The sequence below is a fragment of the Podarcis erhardii genome, assembly GCF_964252035.2.
Source record: "Podarcis erhardii genome assembly, chromosome: 10".
Lineage (NCBI taxonomy): Eukaryota > Metazoa > Chordata > Lepidosauria > Squamata > Lacertidae > Podarcis > Podarcis erhardii.
In genome coordinates this window covers 57,479,583-57,495,842 of record NC_138500.1, presented here as the reverse complement: position 1 = coordinate 57,495,842, position 16,260 = coordinate 57,479,583, and the positions used below count along the sequence as shown (strand labels likewise).

General features: G+C 47.4%; 1 protein-coding gene across 3 annotated transcripts; it reads right to left on the bottom strand.

Annotated features, from left to right (window-relative positions):
* Window positions 1-1,365: 1,365 nt before the first annotated feature.
* Window positions 1,366-11,861, bottom strand: WNT16 (Wnt family member 16). 3 transcript variants are annotated; one of them, XM_081878083.1, is made up of 4 exons: window positions 11,567-11,861; window positions 7,321-7,610; window positions 5,134-5,420; window positions 1,366-2,510 (listed from the first exon to the last, which is right to left on the bottom strand). In XM_081878083.1, exons 1-4 carry the CDS (start codon window positions 11,665-11,667, stop codon window positions 2,046-2,048), a joined length of 1,143 nt encoding a protein of 380 aa, XP_081734209.1. In that variant the 5' UTR covers window positions 11,668-11,861; the 3' UTR covers window positions 1,366-2,045. The 3 variants fall into 3 exon arrangements, with proteins under 3 accessions (XP_081734209.1, XP_081734210.1, XP_081734211.1); XM_081878084.1 differs by having other exon boundaries at window positions 7,321-7,595; XM_081878085.1 differs by lacking the exon at window positions 11,567-11,861 and adding an exon at window positions 8,665-9,265.
* Window positions 11,862-16,260: the final 4,399 nt, after the last annotated feature.

The following is a 16,260-nucleotide window of genomic DNA, read 5'->3' as shown; positions in this document are numbered from 1 at the left end:
GATGACCCTTGTGGTCCCTTCCAACTCTACAATTCTATGATTCTAAGACATTTCTTCCTATAAGACCAAAGGCACATCAGCAAACACCTGAAAAACTAAATCTAGAGGATAATTTTGTGTTCCTCTCTCTTCCTTTCTTATAAGGAGCTTCTGTTTTAAGAGTTATGTTGAAAGTGAGGCCATTAAAGGTTGGTCCAGTGTTCTCTTAGAAAATTCCAGAAAGCATAATTTAAGCAAATATACTAACAGTGCAATCCTGTATGTCTACTCAGGAGCTCACCCCTCTAACTTCAACAGGACTTGAGGCAATTCCAGACTGTTGCTATTTGGGGGTGGGATTCTACCACAAACTGGCAAATTCAGGCTCTGCCATTATAGCTGACTGGAAGGTTTGCTGCAACAAAAGCCATTCCCCCAATAGAACAGACTTTTTGCAATAAGGAAAGTGACAGGAAAAGGCACTCGATAGAAAGTATGGGACAATGTTTGCTGCGACACAATGTCACCTAACCTCTGTGCAAACAAATCAGGATGCATGTTCATTGAATAGCCAACATTGCCCAAAATTTGCAAGCAAGTTCTTAAGTTTGCAAAGCCTATTTTTTCCTTACATCAAGTACAGTATATGACTAAATCTACAGATTAAAAATTTTATTGGACGGAGCTCCAATGCCATCTAGTAGATCCAGACTCACAAAGCTTATCGGTTTATCAATATTGGCCACAGAAGTGGCTTTCGGTGCAAGAGGAAGGGATGAGGTGGTGGCGAGGTCATTGTTGTGCAAAGACACCAAAGGAGTTGATCCAATACTCCTGCTAGTGCATTTGCACCACAATGACCTCCAAGTCACCCCCTTCCTTCCTCCACCCGAGCTGGCAAACCACTTTTGACTGGCCATACTTGCAATGACTAGGAAACGATGACTGTGCCAAAGAAACAAGATAATGGATTAACCTGATCGGAATAAATGCCTCTTTTATTGCAGGGTGGCCCAAAAGATCTAAAGGGAGCAATATCTTTTCTAGGATTTATCTACCCTTCTTAATAAGCTGAGCTGGCAGCAGTCCTGCAGCTGATAGGAGGAAGACAATGCATCCATCCATCATGGATTGATGATCCTCCGGTCAATGGAGCATGCGTCAAATTCACTGACACGCACACCACAGTTTTCATAGCACACTGGTGTGTTATAGTCACAGACAGGTGTGTTTAGCAATAGCATATGGGAGACATTTTCATAAAAAGAATGGAGCATCACCAAACAAAAATAAACAGCATAATTGGGGGGGGGGGGGGAGAGAGAATGAGAATGCCTTAAGCGATGACACAACAACGTTCCTACAAAGCTGCTCCATTTCTCTCCCTTTTCCTCAATGAAGCTTTTAATGGCACTGGAGAAGACACAACTAAAATTTTAAAAAACCACCAGGAGGGTGCAGCTACACATCATTTCACTTTAACTGGCGTGTACTCCCAACGCCAAGGTCCAGATCTGCCCAAGAAAGCTATTCAACCCATTTTAGACTCGGCTCGGTTAACTGATGAACATCTCAGTCTTACCCTTAACATCTGACTAGCTAAGTAAACAGCTGTACAACTGCTGGTAATCCTTTGCTCCCAAAGGTCTCAATAAACAGAGTACTCTTAATACATGGGATCAGCTTATCTCGTACCAGGCATCATTGTAGCCTCCAAATGTTTCATTTAAGCTCTTCTGGCTGCCTTGAGATCTGTGCGTGTCCAGCGTTGGCAAAGACGTGTCCATCTCGACTTCAATGATCAAAATACTGACTATTCACGGCGATCAGGGACACGAGTCGATCCAGTAGGCCACCCAGCTAGGCAAAATTCTTCAGATGATCCAGGTCTCCACTACTATTAGTTTTAAATGGGGCCTCTGCTTATTCCGAGCTGCCCTTTCGATACGAACCAACACCTTTGGCCCTCGAGGCTCTTCATCTCAAGACGTCTCCTTAGCAGGACCACGAGAAGGCTACTTCTCAGGGTTTTTCTCTCGTCATCTATTTTCAGGGCAAGTACGGTTTCACTTGCAAGTATGGACATCAGTCATGGTCTCGCATCTTCTGCAGCGTACGTAACAACACCAAACAAACTTGCAATCGCATCTCTCCACTTGCCTGACAACATGTGTGTTGTAACCGCGGCCGCAGCACAGGAGGTTGCATCCATCCGGCCCCTCGGAAGTACGGTTGCATTCCCTTCCTTGCGTCCCAGGGACTCCCAGTTTGGGATCTTCAACGCAGTAGTTGGGGGACTTGTGGATGTACAGCAGATCTTCTTTGCGGATTGGTATCTTCCGCTGCCTTTTGTCTTTCCTGCGTATCTTTCTTCTCGCCCTCTCGGAAATCTGGATGCTGCTTTCGTACTTCTCTTTCAAAAAACTGCCAATCTCTGCAAAGGAGGACATAGTCTTCCAGCATGTCTTGAGAGCACAGGAGCCCGAGACTCCGTGGCAACGGCAATCCACCGTCATCAGCTTTGCGACGGCCTGGGGAAAAGTTGAGACCAAATCAATCAAGCAACGTTCCACTCATTTGTTAACTACCGAGCAACAGATTCTACGCTTCTAAGGCTATGAAATGACAATGCCCAAAATGTTTAAACATCTTCCATTTGGGAGTCATTTGCTTCTCAGAAATGAGGCCAGAGATTAAAGAACAAAAAAGCAGACATGTAAGTGAGAGAGAGCCATATGCACAACTAGAGCTCAGGTTCTTGCTTTCATTGCAATAGTTCTTGTAGCCGAAGAGCCAAGCTGTTTCTCAAAACAGAACTACACCCAGTCTCTTCAGCTACGGCAAAAGTTGCCCGCCTTTTAGGACCAGCAGGCAAATTTCAAATTTTGAGAAAGAGCTGTGGGGCAGCAGTCACAAAAATAATAAAAAAGCCTATTATTACTGTTATTATTGTTGCTGCTATTAATTGTTGTCAAAATTTAAATACTGCCCTTCGTGAAAAGATCTCGGGGGCGATTCACAGAATGGTTGTTATGGGGTCATGGCACAGCACAACACGGCTGCCGTGGTGATGGCAGAGTTGCATAACTCAAAATTAGAGACAGCGTCGTCGTTGCTGCTGCCCCATGGTCAGACAACCTCATACTTGCCACGGGGAATCACCTATGTCCTGCTGGCTTCGATTGTGGAGATAACACAAAATTGACTTTGCACATGGCCAGCAACACAATTGTTATTGTTGTTTTTGTTTGTGTAAGAACAACAAAAAAAGCATTCCTCCTGGACCAGGAAAAATATGTAAGGCGGGCATGCCAGTCTCACTCTTACACTCTCAGCACATATAGATACCAGAGACACACCTGCTTTTCTCTCCGAAACACAAATACTTGTCTTCCCCACCTATACACAGTAACTCCTTTTTCCTCTATCCAAGTGCACCTCTCATGTTCTTAAAAATGGCACATCAATCTGTGTAAGCATCTGAATAAGCACAAGATTATATATACAGTGGTACCTCGGGTTAAGTACTTAATTAGTTCTGGAGGTCCGTTCTTAACCTGAAACTGTTCTTAACCTGAAGCACCGCTTTAGCTAATGGGGCCTCCCGCTGTCACTGTGCGATTTCTGTTCTCATCCTGAAGCAAAGTTCTTAACCTGAGGTACTATTTCTGGGTTAGCGGAGTCTGTAACCTGAAGCATCTTTAACCTGAAGGGTATGTTACCACTGTATATACCTATATTTATGGCAGAGCAGCTGATATGTGCACCTGAACCACGAGAACCATGCTTTTCACTAGAATCTTGTCCTCTACTGAAATCATTGCTAACCCAAGCCCCAACTTGAAATAGCACCCCTGACAACTAAGAGCTTGCAAAATCCGAGTCCAGTATTGATCTGAGCTGCATTATTGGAATATATTAGAATATATATTTTTGTTTTAATTCCTGCAGCGGTGGTGGTAGGATGCTGCTTAGAAGTCATACCTTCTGCAGCAAATCCCAGGTATCTAAAAACTAGAGAGTTTAGTGGTTAGTCTTGGACTTGGTTGTGATGTTCACTAAGTGACCCTGGACAAGTCTCACTTTAACTTACTTCGCAGCTAGTTGCTGTGAAGATAACACAGGATAAGGAAGACACAAGAGGTGGTGGGCAGTTATTTTGAACAACCTGAGGGTGGACAGGATAAAAATACAGGTTTGGATCCAGACATGCCCCTCCATGAATGAACAGGCTCTTTCTGCTCACAGCAGGCCCCGAGGTTCATCTGAGGTTCCTGGCTAAGGGTGGGGAGAAGTGATTTTCACAAATTCCATCTGCAACCCCCAACACTTGCCCTCCCAGGCAGCTCAAGAGTGTTCCCCAACTTTCTGGTGTAGTTTTTTTAGCAGGCTGCAGAGGGAAGGAGGAACCGCTGAAAAACCGCGTGGACACAACTCTGCATAGGCCTGGATCTAAAGGTAAAGGTAAAGGGACCCCTGACCATTAGGTCCAGTCGTGGCCAACTCTGAGGTTGCGGTGCTCATCTCACTTTATTGGCTGAGGGAGCCGGCGTACAGGTTCCAGGTCATGTGGCCAGCATGACTAAGCAGCTTCTGGCAAACCAGAGCAGTGCACGGAAATGCCGTTTACCTTCCTGCTGGAGCGGTACCTATTTATCTACTTGCACGTTGGCGTGCTTTCGAACTGCTAGGTTGGCAGGAGCAGGGACCGAGCAGCGGGAGCTCACCCCGTCACGGGGATTTGAAACGCCGACCTCCTGATCGGCAAGTCCTAGGCTCTGTGGTTTAAACCACAGTGCCACCCGCGAGGCCTGGATCTACCCCATAAAAAACAAGCCACTTTGTGCACGGCCCAGAATTTGTCAGACAGTGGCACCATTCAGACTGAAATGCAACGGTGGGGAAAGACAAGTTTTCAACCTTCACATTTAAAACATGCAGGTTTCTTAAAGAAAAGCTCCATACAGGGAATGCATAATCGGAGGAAGCTATCTTTTTGTGTGCAGGTCAAAGAGATGGAAGATCTTGGGGCATGGTGACTTAAGGCCAGGGACATGGGGAATCAGCCAGGAAACTGTGTCTCCCTCTACCATTCATTGGCTACATATTACAGGGAAAGAAGTGGAATGGGGGGGGCAGGAGTCAAATCCATACCAGTCTTCCAGCTTCGTTGTTATGCAGGTTCATGGCTAGCAGCCTGCTGCCATCTTTCCCCGTGACATTTTCCGCAGGGCCGTCTAAAAACTTTCTGCTCAGCCACATTCCGTACTGGATGTCATCAGAGCAGCCGCCCCAGTGCCAGCCTTCGCTGGCGGAGCCGCCACTCTGTAGCTTGGGGTCACATGCGCAGTCGGTCATGTTCCCCACGCTGCACGAATGAGTTATGGAATGCACAAGGCCCGCTGCTGTCACCGCTGAGATGAACGCTGTTTCTTTGGTACCTGCAGAAGGACATAGTCATTCAATCAATCTCCTTTATCGGCATAGAAAAAGTGCTTCATATACAGTCGTACCTCGGAAGTCAAACGGAATCTGTTCCGGAAGTCTGTTCGACTTTAAAAATGTTCGGAAACCAAGGCACGGCTTCCGATTGGTTACAGGAAGCTCCTGCAGCCAATTAGAAGCCACGTAAGCCGCGCCGGATGTTTGGGTTCCAAAGAACGTTCGCAAACCGGAACACTCACTTCTGGGTTTGTGGTGTTCGGAAGCCAAAATGTTCGACTCGCAAGGCGTTCGTCAACCAAGGTGCGACTGTACATGATCAGAACACAACACAGTTAACGAAACATAGGAGATACTTTAGGATGAAACTGTACAGGCACCGTGAGATACGAAAATGGCTCTTGGGACCTACGGTGACGTAATTTCGTGGCGTCACTCAAAAATCTTGCCACATTCTCCACAATGTCATTTCTACAATTGCTCAGCAGATAAGACACCCTGGAAGAGTCGCTAAATCCCCTCCTTCAAAAAAGGGGGTCAAATATTTATCATATGTTTTTTGCATAAACTGGAAAATAAAATAAAACACGTGTGAGGGATTCAACCTGTTTTTTGCCACAAGGGCAGTGACTTTCAGAGGATGGGATTGTCGAAAATCTACCTGCTGGTGGCAAGACATTAAATCTTGCAAGGGAAAGAGCTCTGCGTATGTGGGGATTGAAAGCTGTTGTAAATAAGGAGCGTCCTGACCGAACGAGGGTGGAATTCCCAACCCCAAAGGGAAACAGGTTTTGTTGGCTGCGCTGCTAAGGGTTTTGAATTCAATCTCTAGGATGTGAGGGCGATCTGGCTGCAATGTCTGTCACCCCACTGATCGCCAGGGTTGGATTCGACTGATCTGGAGGGCTAGGCAGCTTTCCCCTTCCACCCTCACCGCCTCATGTGCCTCCCTCCCAAAGCTGCACGCTTGGTGGAAGAGGCCGACCATCCCAAATAGGAGTGTACCACTCTTCAAAACATCACTCAAAAAGGTGTGGCCAGAATAGTGCCCGCTCCCATTAAGCCAGCAGGAGAGAGAGAAATCTTGGCCCCCCTCCTGGAGAAATTCATTCAGTTTACGTCCAGCTGAAATCAACAGGGCAATTTAGTCGCAACGAAGTTCAAAGGGACTTCAGTGTTACCAGCTTGCTTTGGATTGGGGCCAGTGTACCAAGATCACATAACTTAGGGCAGCAGTCACCAGGTTGGTGTTCTCTAGGAGGGATGCGGGTGGCGCTGTGGTCTAAACCACTGAGCCTCTTGGGCTTCCCAATCGGAAGGTTGGTGGTTTCAATCCCCGCGACGGGGTGAGCCCCCATTGCTCCGTCCCAGCTCCTGCCAACCTAGCAGTTCGAAAGCACGCCAGAGCAATTAGATAAATAGGTACTGCTGTGGCGGGAAGTGAAGCAGCGTTTCCGTGCGCTCTGATTTCCTTTGCGCCAGAAGTGGTTTAGTCATGCTGGTCACATGACCCGGAAAGCTGTCTGTGGACAAATGCCAGCACCCTTGGCCTGAAAGCGAGATGAGCGCCGCAACACCATAGTCGCCTTTGACTGGACTTAACAGTCCTAGCTTTAACCTTTACCTCAAGATGTTGCAACAACAATGACCACTAGTTCTGCTGGTTGGGGAAGGCAGGAATTGTAGACCACCAACATTTGGAAGGCAATTGTTGGCTACCTTTGAATTAGTCCAAAGGATGGGGAATCTTTGCCACATGGTCTCCACATGGTCACAATTGGCCCTGCGCCAGTCGCAAAAGGCACCCGGCTAATTTCTAATGTGCATTGCATGGATGGGACGTGAGATGGTGCGTCTCAAACCCGCCACTTTCCCACTCCTCCCAACCAGAGGACCTACCGCTGCTCAGTTCATAGCCAAAGCCGGAGGAAGCGGGAGCCGCAGAGATGGGCGAAGGGTTGGAAGCCATAGAAGCCGTCTCAAGTGGCAGGAGGCAGTTCCAGCGCTCGTGTTTGAACTGGCTCTGGCACTCTTCAATCCCCAGGCGGGCTCCTTCGCGGATGCTGGACAGGAGGTTGGGCTGCTTCTTGCACAGCTCCTTTTGACGACCGTTCAGAGGCAGGTTGGCGCAGCCCAGTTTCTCGGGGACACCGAAGGAGGCCATGCCCAGCCACCTGAAAAAGCAGCCCCTGGGGTGAGACCCAAGCACCGGACATTTCATTTGACACAGGTAAGACGAGAGCGGCCAAATCAGGAAAGAGGAGCTCAAACAACCCAGCGATGCGAAAGGACTATCAAAACACCAGAGGGTCAAAGGAACACAAATTCACAGAAGACCCACAGAGGGAGTAGCCAAAGCTGTGTCCTTCGGATGTCGCTGGACTACAACCCCCATCATCCCTGACCATTGGCCACGCTGGCTGAGACCAATGGGAGTTGTGGTCCTCAACATCTGGATAGTAAACAATGCTCACCAGTTAGATCATATTACACTGATCCCGGAACGACTGCACTGGCTACCAATTAGTTTCTGGGCCCAATTCAAAATGCTGGTTTTGACCTATAAAGCCTTAAGTGGCTCAGGACCGCAATACCTCAAGGACCGCCTCTCTGCATTCATCACCTGACGCCCTTCTTCCTTAGCCTCCTCCACGTGATGTCCAGATGGTGGCCTTTTCTGTAGTGGCTCCCTGCTTATGGAGTGCTCTCCCCAGGGCGGTTCGTCAGGCGCCTTCATTCTATATTTTTAGGCACCAGGCAAAAACGTTCCTCTTCACCAGGCCTTTGGCTGACTGATGTGGGAAGGGGGGTGTTATTATTTTGTTGTTTTGTTTTACTTATTTACTTGTTTTATCCTGCATTTCAATCTTTGAACCGCTCTGAGATCTTATGATGAAGGGCCGTATATCTATCTATCAATCAATCAATCAATCAATCAATCAAGTACAGTCGTACCTTGGCTCCTGAACGCCCTGGAACTTGGACGTTTTGGCTCCTGAACGCCGCAAACCTGGAAGTGATTGTTCCGGTTTGTGAACGCTCTTTTGGAAACCAAACGTTCGACGGGGCTTCAGCAGCTTCTGATTGGCTGCAGGAACCTCCTGCAGCCAATCGGAAGCTGTGATTTGGTTTTCAAATCTTTTGGAAGTCAAACGGACTTCTGGAACAGATTCCGTTTGACTTCCAAGGTAAATAAATAAATCTGGGCATTTCCCTTTAAAAAAAAAGTGATGCTCAGAATACCTTGTAATCTTTATTGGCCACTTCCGAAAGCATTATATGACGCTTCCAAATGCAACATTCCTCAGAAATAGGTGTGGAACAAGAAGCACCTGAAATCAGACGATAAGCTAGGACTGGAGAGGAGAGGGAGGGATTAGTACTAGGCATCTTGGATTTCTGTGGCAGGGCAAGACTGAGAGGATTGCCTGAGAGGATTCTGCAGGAGGGATCACTATCTCCCACATCCCCAGAGCGCAGGGTTTGACAGCTGGGTGGAGTCGCCCATCTGTCAATCACCTGGCGCCACCATGACATCAGGCGACCCAGTTTTTCTTTCTTTACCTTATATGACATCAGGTGTGGGGCAGGTGAGCTTGGCCAAAAGAGCCCCACAGGAGTTCTAGAGAATCTAATGAGGTCCAAGTCCTAGGCACCCTTTCTCAAACTTGGGTGGTGGTGTTAGGCTACAACTCCCATCATCCTCAGCTACCAGGGATGATGGGAGTTGTAGTCCAACAATATCTGGGGACCCAGTGTTAGGGAAGGCTGGGCTAGAGGCTTCCCACTGTGGCCTTCTAACTCGGCAACAGTCAGAAAGAGGACTGAACAGTCCCATGGTAGGTGATAGATGTCACTGAGGAAATTCCCATAGTAAACAAAGGGCGATTTTAAAAATCTCATTGTACAATGTAGCTTTCCCCTTTTGATATACAGTGGCACCTCGGGTTAAGTACTTATTTCGTTCCGGAGGTCTGTTCTTAACCTGAAACTGTTCTTAACCTGAAGCACCACTTTAGCTAATGGGGCCTCCTACTGCTGCCGCGCCACTGGAACACAATTTCTGTTCTCATCCTGAAGCAAAGTTCTTAACCCGAGGTACTATTTCTGTGTTAGCGGAGTCTGTAACCTGAAGCGTATGTAACCTGAAGCATATGTAACCTGAGGTACCACTGTACTGATATGAGATAATTCAAACACAATTCCTGGAGCCACTTGGGGAAAATACACTCATGAGAGACTACTGGATTGTAACAGCCTGTATCACATCTGCAGTTAATGACATTCCCGCAAACACCCCAAGCCCCTGGCATTTGTGTGTGTGTGTGTGTGTTTAATTTAATCACCACAAGACATATCCAGGCAGGATTCCACCTTGCCAGATCCTGAGCACAAAATTATCTCTGCAAATGTGAAAGAATTGTTTCACAGAACACATCCTCTGAGCACAAACTAAAAAAAACTTGTGGGATGAGGCCAAAGGCATTCTCTTTCCCAAGCAAATGCGTGTGGGAAGCAAGAAGAAGAGGAGGAGTTTGGATATGATATCCCGCTTTATTACTACCTGAAGGAGTCTCAAAGCGGCTAACATTCTCCTTTCCCTTCCTCCCCCACAACAAACACTCTGTGAGGTGAGTGGGGCTGAGAGACTTCAAAGAAGTGTGACTGGCCCAAGGTCACCCAGCAGCTGCATGTGGAGGAGCGGGGAAGCGAACCCGGTTCCCCAGATTACAAGTCTACCGTTCTTAACCACTGCACCACACTGACCCACTACTGTTGCCATGTAACTGGTGTGCTGGATTCTGCCGCCGCCGCCGCCTTATTTGATAACCCTGGTTTCCAGTATTTACAGAGCAAGGGAGAAATGCTTCACAGTTCACTTTCTCCATTCCATGCTGGGTGAGAGCATCCAGGGCTGATCTAGTGTTTAGAGCGTTGGGAGACCAGCTTTAAATCTTCACTCACTCTTTGGACCAGCCACCGTTTCTTAGCCTAACCTACCTCACAGGGTTGTTGTGAGGATAAAATGGGGAGGGGGGGAACCATGCATGTACCCTTCAGTTTCTTGGAGGAAAGATAGGATATAAATAAATGCATGCTAAACTGTAGACCATGTAACCAAGTTTCAAACAGATTCGTACCTTCAAATCAAATCAGGGTTTCAGGTTCCTCTCAAACAACACACACGAAATAGATCTGCAAACTTTACTGCCACCATTTGTGAATATTATAAAAGGGGAGGCAGGTTTGTATTTATTTTTAATAAAGGAATCGAAAAAGTTCGCTTTCTAGGGCGTTCTAGAAACTTGTAAGGATGAAATCAGCCTTCCGCTTTGCTACGTTTGCAATGTGCCATTTGATGGGGAAAATGGCAACCCTGGTGAAAATGTACAGGCAATGTCTCTGCCATTTATATATATATATATATATATTGCGCGCTAACATTTCCCAGTTTAAAAAGGGACGTTTAAAAAGGTGTTTCAGGAGCATTTGCACACATCCTGCCTTGGCGTTCCTTCTCTCAAGAAGACAACAGGATTCCCTGGATTCTTGGAGCCTCCTTAGTAAAGCAGCTCCTTTTAGATCGGCATAAATGACTATGCATGCAACCACCCCTTTGAGCTTTACTAACGCGGCGGCATTTGTTATGGGAATGAACATCCTGGCCCACCAGGCGAAGGTTTGAAAGTCGCGTGACAACCCACCAAAGAGCTTTCCTTATAAACAGCCGCGCCTCGCACGTGCAAAAAGAAAGAAAGAAAGAAAGACGCTTCCGTGTCGTGCGGGAAAGCTGGCATTCTATTATGCACAGACCCGGGAGATCCAAACCACGCACGTGTGAAAACTGCCCAAAGCTCGGAATCGAGTTAACGCCTGGGTAACGTCGTTGTTTGAGCACCGTGCTGATATAACGCCAAGGTTGTAGGTTCGATCCCCGTATGGGACAACTGCGTATTCCAGCATAGCAAGGGGTTGGATTAATGATCCTCGTGATCCCTTTCCAACTATTATCTTTGAGAGACATTCTGCAGAGCTGAGAACGGCTTTCATTTGTCCCGAAGGCAGGAGAGGCGCAGCCAATTCGATCACCCCACCCCCGACCCCGGGAGATGAGGGATCCCGCTCGGCACCCGCTTCTACTCACATCCAGTTGCCGTGGGCGCCGCAGGGCCAAAGTTGCCAGAGCAGCGCCGTGCACAGCACGCACAGGCGAGGCAGGATTCCCCAGGGCGCCCCCTTCTCCATAGCCAGAGCATGGAGATCCCCGGGAGATCCCCACCCAGCCGCTCTCCGCTCCCGCAGCTGCGATCTTCAGTCCTGAGCAGAGACAGCGCCTTAAAAGCCCTTCCCCTAACTGAGGGGAGCGCCGCTCACGCGGATCACCTGCGAGGGCAGCGCGATCCCCGGCCGGCGATCCACCGGACGCGACCCAAGAGAGCAGCGCGCCCTCCGAAAGGGAGAGAAGTTCTGGCGCGCCTTGCCTCGCTCCTCTCGACTTCGGCGACTCTCGCTCGCCGCCTCATTGGCTGGCGGCGGCTCATCAATATGAAACGCGCTTCTCATTGGCTGCGGCGCGTTCCGAAGGGCTCGCCCGCACGCGGTCGCAATCAGGCGGCCTGTGCTGTGCTCTGCGAGCCTTCTGCAAAAAAATAAGAATAAAACCAAAATTTTGCGCTGCAAGAAGGGAGAACGCGCATCACGGAACAGGCGCTGCTCTGGATCCTGAAAAATGCTGCTTTCCGTGTCTCAACACCATTTTACTAGGAATTCTCCGCTTGCCGCCGGGAGAGATGGCACAATAACTCCCTGGAATGTGATAGCAAGCTGAAGTTTGCATCCTTAGGAAAGCTCGCTGCATCAATAAGAAAACAGATCAGGGATGTTACAGATAGGTAGCCGTGTTGGTCTGCCATAGTCAAAACAAAAAAATTCCTTCCAGTAGTACCTTAAAGACCAACTAAGTCAGTTCTTGGTATGAGCTTTCGTGTGCATGCACACTTCTTCAGATACCTGAAGAAGGTATCTGAAGAAGTGTGCATGCACACGAAAGCTCATACCAAGAACTGACTTAGTTGGTCTTTAAGGTGCTACTGGAAGGAATTTTTTTGTTTTGAGATCAGGGATGAGCAGCCTTTTTCCAGCTCGAGGGCCACGTTCCCTCCCGGGCAGCCATCTGAGGGCCGCATGGTTGATTGATTGACATCCAATGCCCTTTTAAAATGTGGTTTTTTGTTGTTTTTATTTTAATTGAGTGTTTTGTGGTGTTGTCTTTTGATTTTGTTCTGTGAACCGCCCCTGAGACCTCCAGCTATAGAGCGGTACGATGGTACCTCGGGTTACGTATGCTTCAGGTTACAGACTCCGCTAACCCAGAAATAGTACCTCGGGTTAAGAACTTTGATTCAGGATGAGAACACAAATCGTGTGGCGGTGGCGTGGCGGCAGCGGGAAGCCCCATTAGCTAAAGTGGTGCTTAAGGTTAAAAACAGTTTCAGGTTAAGAACGGACCTCTGGAATGAATTAAGTACTTAACCCGAGGTACCACTGTATATAAATTCAATAAATAATAAAAATGCCGCCTAGGCAGGATTTTTGTTGGGAGGGGGCAGAACCTCAGTTAGCTATGTATTTTTATTGGTTTAGGGGGCAGCTGCCCCATGGCTGTACCCATGCAGAACAATAAATTGCAACTTTTCCCTTTGTACAGTGGCCTAGTTTCCCATGCTCACCTATCCTCCATCCGTGCATTATCAGAGTTTGAGGGTATGTTCCAGCCAGGTCTAAACACTAAAGGCAGGGGCAAAGTAAGGCTGGTGAGGGGCGTGGCTTGGGAAGGGGGTGTGGTCTAGGGAGGAGCCAAGGGCAGGATTTTAGACTTGGGGGTCACGATTAGCTCCCATGCCTAAAATTCCTTACCTATCCCTGCAATAGATCTGAATAAATCTAATTCTTATAAAAGCTTTAGACAGAGAAATCAGAATAGTTTCCAATCCCGATAGTTCTGGAGGTTTAAAAAAGTTACTTTCTAAAGAAGGAAAGCGTCCTCTCTCCCAGTGCATAGGATTGCAGCCTCGCTCGTTTTTCAGCAAGTAGCGCGAGCCAAATTATTACAAATTGCTGTATCACCTGAAATGGAAATTGTGTTAAATTCTGGAACCATTCCTCCAGGATTTTGACACATTTAGGAGGGATGTTGTATCGTTTTGAATCTGCTGTTTATGACTCTGCATCTCCCTCGTGCACTGGAGCCAGGTTCCGATGAAGTACCCTGTTGTGGGGGCACCTACTTGCGCCCCCTAAAAAAACCCCCCACAAAAAACACCGAGGGGCACAGCCTCACAGCCCCCCCCCCATCTATGGACCTGTAATTGATTTATTTTATTTCTGAAAACAGAGATGGAGGCTGTTTTGACCAGGCCCCTAGCTGTACAGAATGGGGATTTTTACACAGGAATATACGAGAACACTGTCTTAGACCATTGGTCTATCCAAGGCTCTCTTTTTTTAGCCAAAACTCACCGGAACTCAGTTCCGGCACCTCTCAGGTGGGTGCCATTGCCATTCTAAGAGAACAAGGGAGGCGTTCATGGTGAGTTCTGGCAACTTCTTTTCTAGAAAAATAGCACTGGTCCATCTAGCCATCTATATACAGTGGTACCTTGTTTCTCAAACGCCTTGGTACTCAAACGCCAAAAACCCAGAAGTAAGTGTCTGGTTTTCAAACATTTTTCGGAAGCCGAACATCCAATGCTGCTGTCAGATATTGTTTCTGGGGTGCCTACACCAATCAAAAGCCGCGCCTTGGTTTTCAAATATTTTGGAAGTCAAACAGACTTCCAGAAACGGATTAAGTTTGACGCTTTTGTTTTTGCTATTTATTTTGCGTTTTTGTTTTTGAGGCTTTTCCGGTTAATTTGTTTTTGTGACTGTGTGGAACCCAGTTCAGCTACTGATTGATTGATGGTGTGACTGCGGAAATGGATAATGTTAAATTGCTGTTTTAGGGGTTGTTTTTAAAAGTCTGGAACAGATTAATCCGTTTTGCATTACTTTCTATGGGAAAGTGCACCTTGGTTTTGGAACGCTTTGGTTTTGGAACGGACTTCCGGAACGGATTAAGTTTGAGAACCAAGGTACCACTGTACTGTCAAGGGCATTTTGGGGTTTCAGACAGGGGGCGTTCCCAGCCCTACCTAGAGATTCCCTACCTAGGAATTGAACATGGGATATTCTGCCTTCAAAGCAGATTCTCTGTGGCCGAGCTATGGTCCTTTTCATCAGTTACTGCCCTCAAGTCCAAATAACAGAAGCAAGATGAATGACTGAGGTGGACAACAAATGCACCTGACTTCTCAGAACTTTTCTGAAGGAGTGGGTGGGCATCCATCACATTAGAACAGCAAGACTACGCTTATTAAAATATGAGTTACGCATGTGCTTTGATTTGTAGAACAAAAGAAATAAATATTAAGTGGCCATGGGTTTGGCAGGGGGGGGGGGGAGCCTGACATCCACTCACTCAGAGGAGAAGTTTTGATTCGACCTTCTGTTTTCTACCAGCCCTAGTACGATTCTATGAACTGAAAAACAACATTTCTGCCATTATCTTGATCTATATCCGAAACGACTTACTTCATCAAAGGCTATCTGACTTGCCTGAAGTCAAGGAAGTGCAGAAATCTTCTTTCAGATATTTTTTTACTTGGCAAAGGATGTGAAGGAGAGTGAATGCTCCATAAATGAGATAATTTTACTTCGGGAAATATTTCTGTTGGAGGGTAGGGGAACACATCCCAGTTTTACAGCTGTTGCATTCCACAAACGAGGGCAGCCCTATTTAATTGGGTGCGGCGTTTGTGAGGTTTATTGTAGAAGGAAAACATCGGGATATTGTTTGAGAATAGAACATACAGACACACACACACACACCGGTAAGTTGCTGTGTTTGTGTATCACACAGAATGATAATGGAAGACTGCCTTTATGGATCAGATGAAGGATGATGGAGTCCAGCCTTTGGTACATTCTCCTCCCACCTTCTCTTAGCTTTCCTCTTGACCTTACATCAGTCTCTCTCTCTTTTTTAATAGACATTTTATTGGGGGGGGGGGACTCAAATATGAAGCAGTAAAGTGATTGGTGGTTCAAATCCCCGTGACGGGGTGAGCTCCCGTTGCTCGGTCCGTGCTCCTGCCAACCTAGCAGTTCGAAAGCATGTCAAAGTGCAAGTAGATAAATAGGTACCGCTCCAGCGGGAAGGTAAACGGTGTTTCTGTGCGCTGCTCTGGTTCACCAGAAGCGGCTTAGTCATGCTGGCCACATGATCCGGAAGCTGTACGCCGGCTCCCTCGGTCAGTAAAGTGAGACGAGTGCCTCAACCCCAGAGTCGGTCACGACTGGACCTAATGGTCAGGGGTCCCTTTACCCCAAGCCCCGCGTTTCTTGGACCAATGGGTGTCTACAGAAATAAATCTAATCATCTCAACCGATCCACAGCAGAGTTCCACCAGTGGTGCATCTACACTCACTTAATACTTGCCTGAGGACTCATTTCAGGGATGAAACCAACTGGCTTTCTGTTTGCTGAAACTACATCCATCTCAGCTGTGCCTCACTGAAGAAAAAGACTCTCAAGCCCGTATCAGTTCCATTCAGGAATTTTACAAATTTGAAAACTTTGAGGGGTGAATTGGGGGTATATGGTGCCCTTCGTCAGGAGACAGCTTGTCTTGTACAATCGTACCTTGGAAGTTAAACAGAATCCATTCCGGAAGTGTGGTCGACTTCCAAAATGTTCGGAAACCAAAGCACAGCTTTCGATTGGCTGCAGGAACCTCC

What these genes read in the sequence shown, in the direction of transcription:
- WNT16 (XM_081878083.1), bottom strand. Translation starts at nt 11,667, where the DNA reads ATGGAGAAGGGGGCGCCCTGGGGAATCCTGCCTCGCCTGTGCGTGCTG. An exon ending in GGCGCCCACGGCAACTGGAT is followed by an intron (nt 7,611 to 11,566) that starts GTGAGTAGAAGC and finishes GTCTCACCCCAG; the next exon opens with GGGCTGCTTTTTCAGGTGGC. An exon ending in TGGCTATGAACTGAGCAGCG is followed by an intron (nt 5,421 to 7,320) that starts GTAGGTCCTCTG and finishes GTCCTTCTGCAG; the next exon opens with GTACCAAAGAAACAGCGTTC.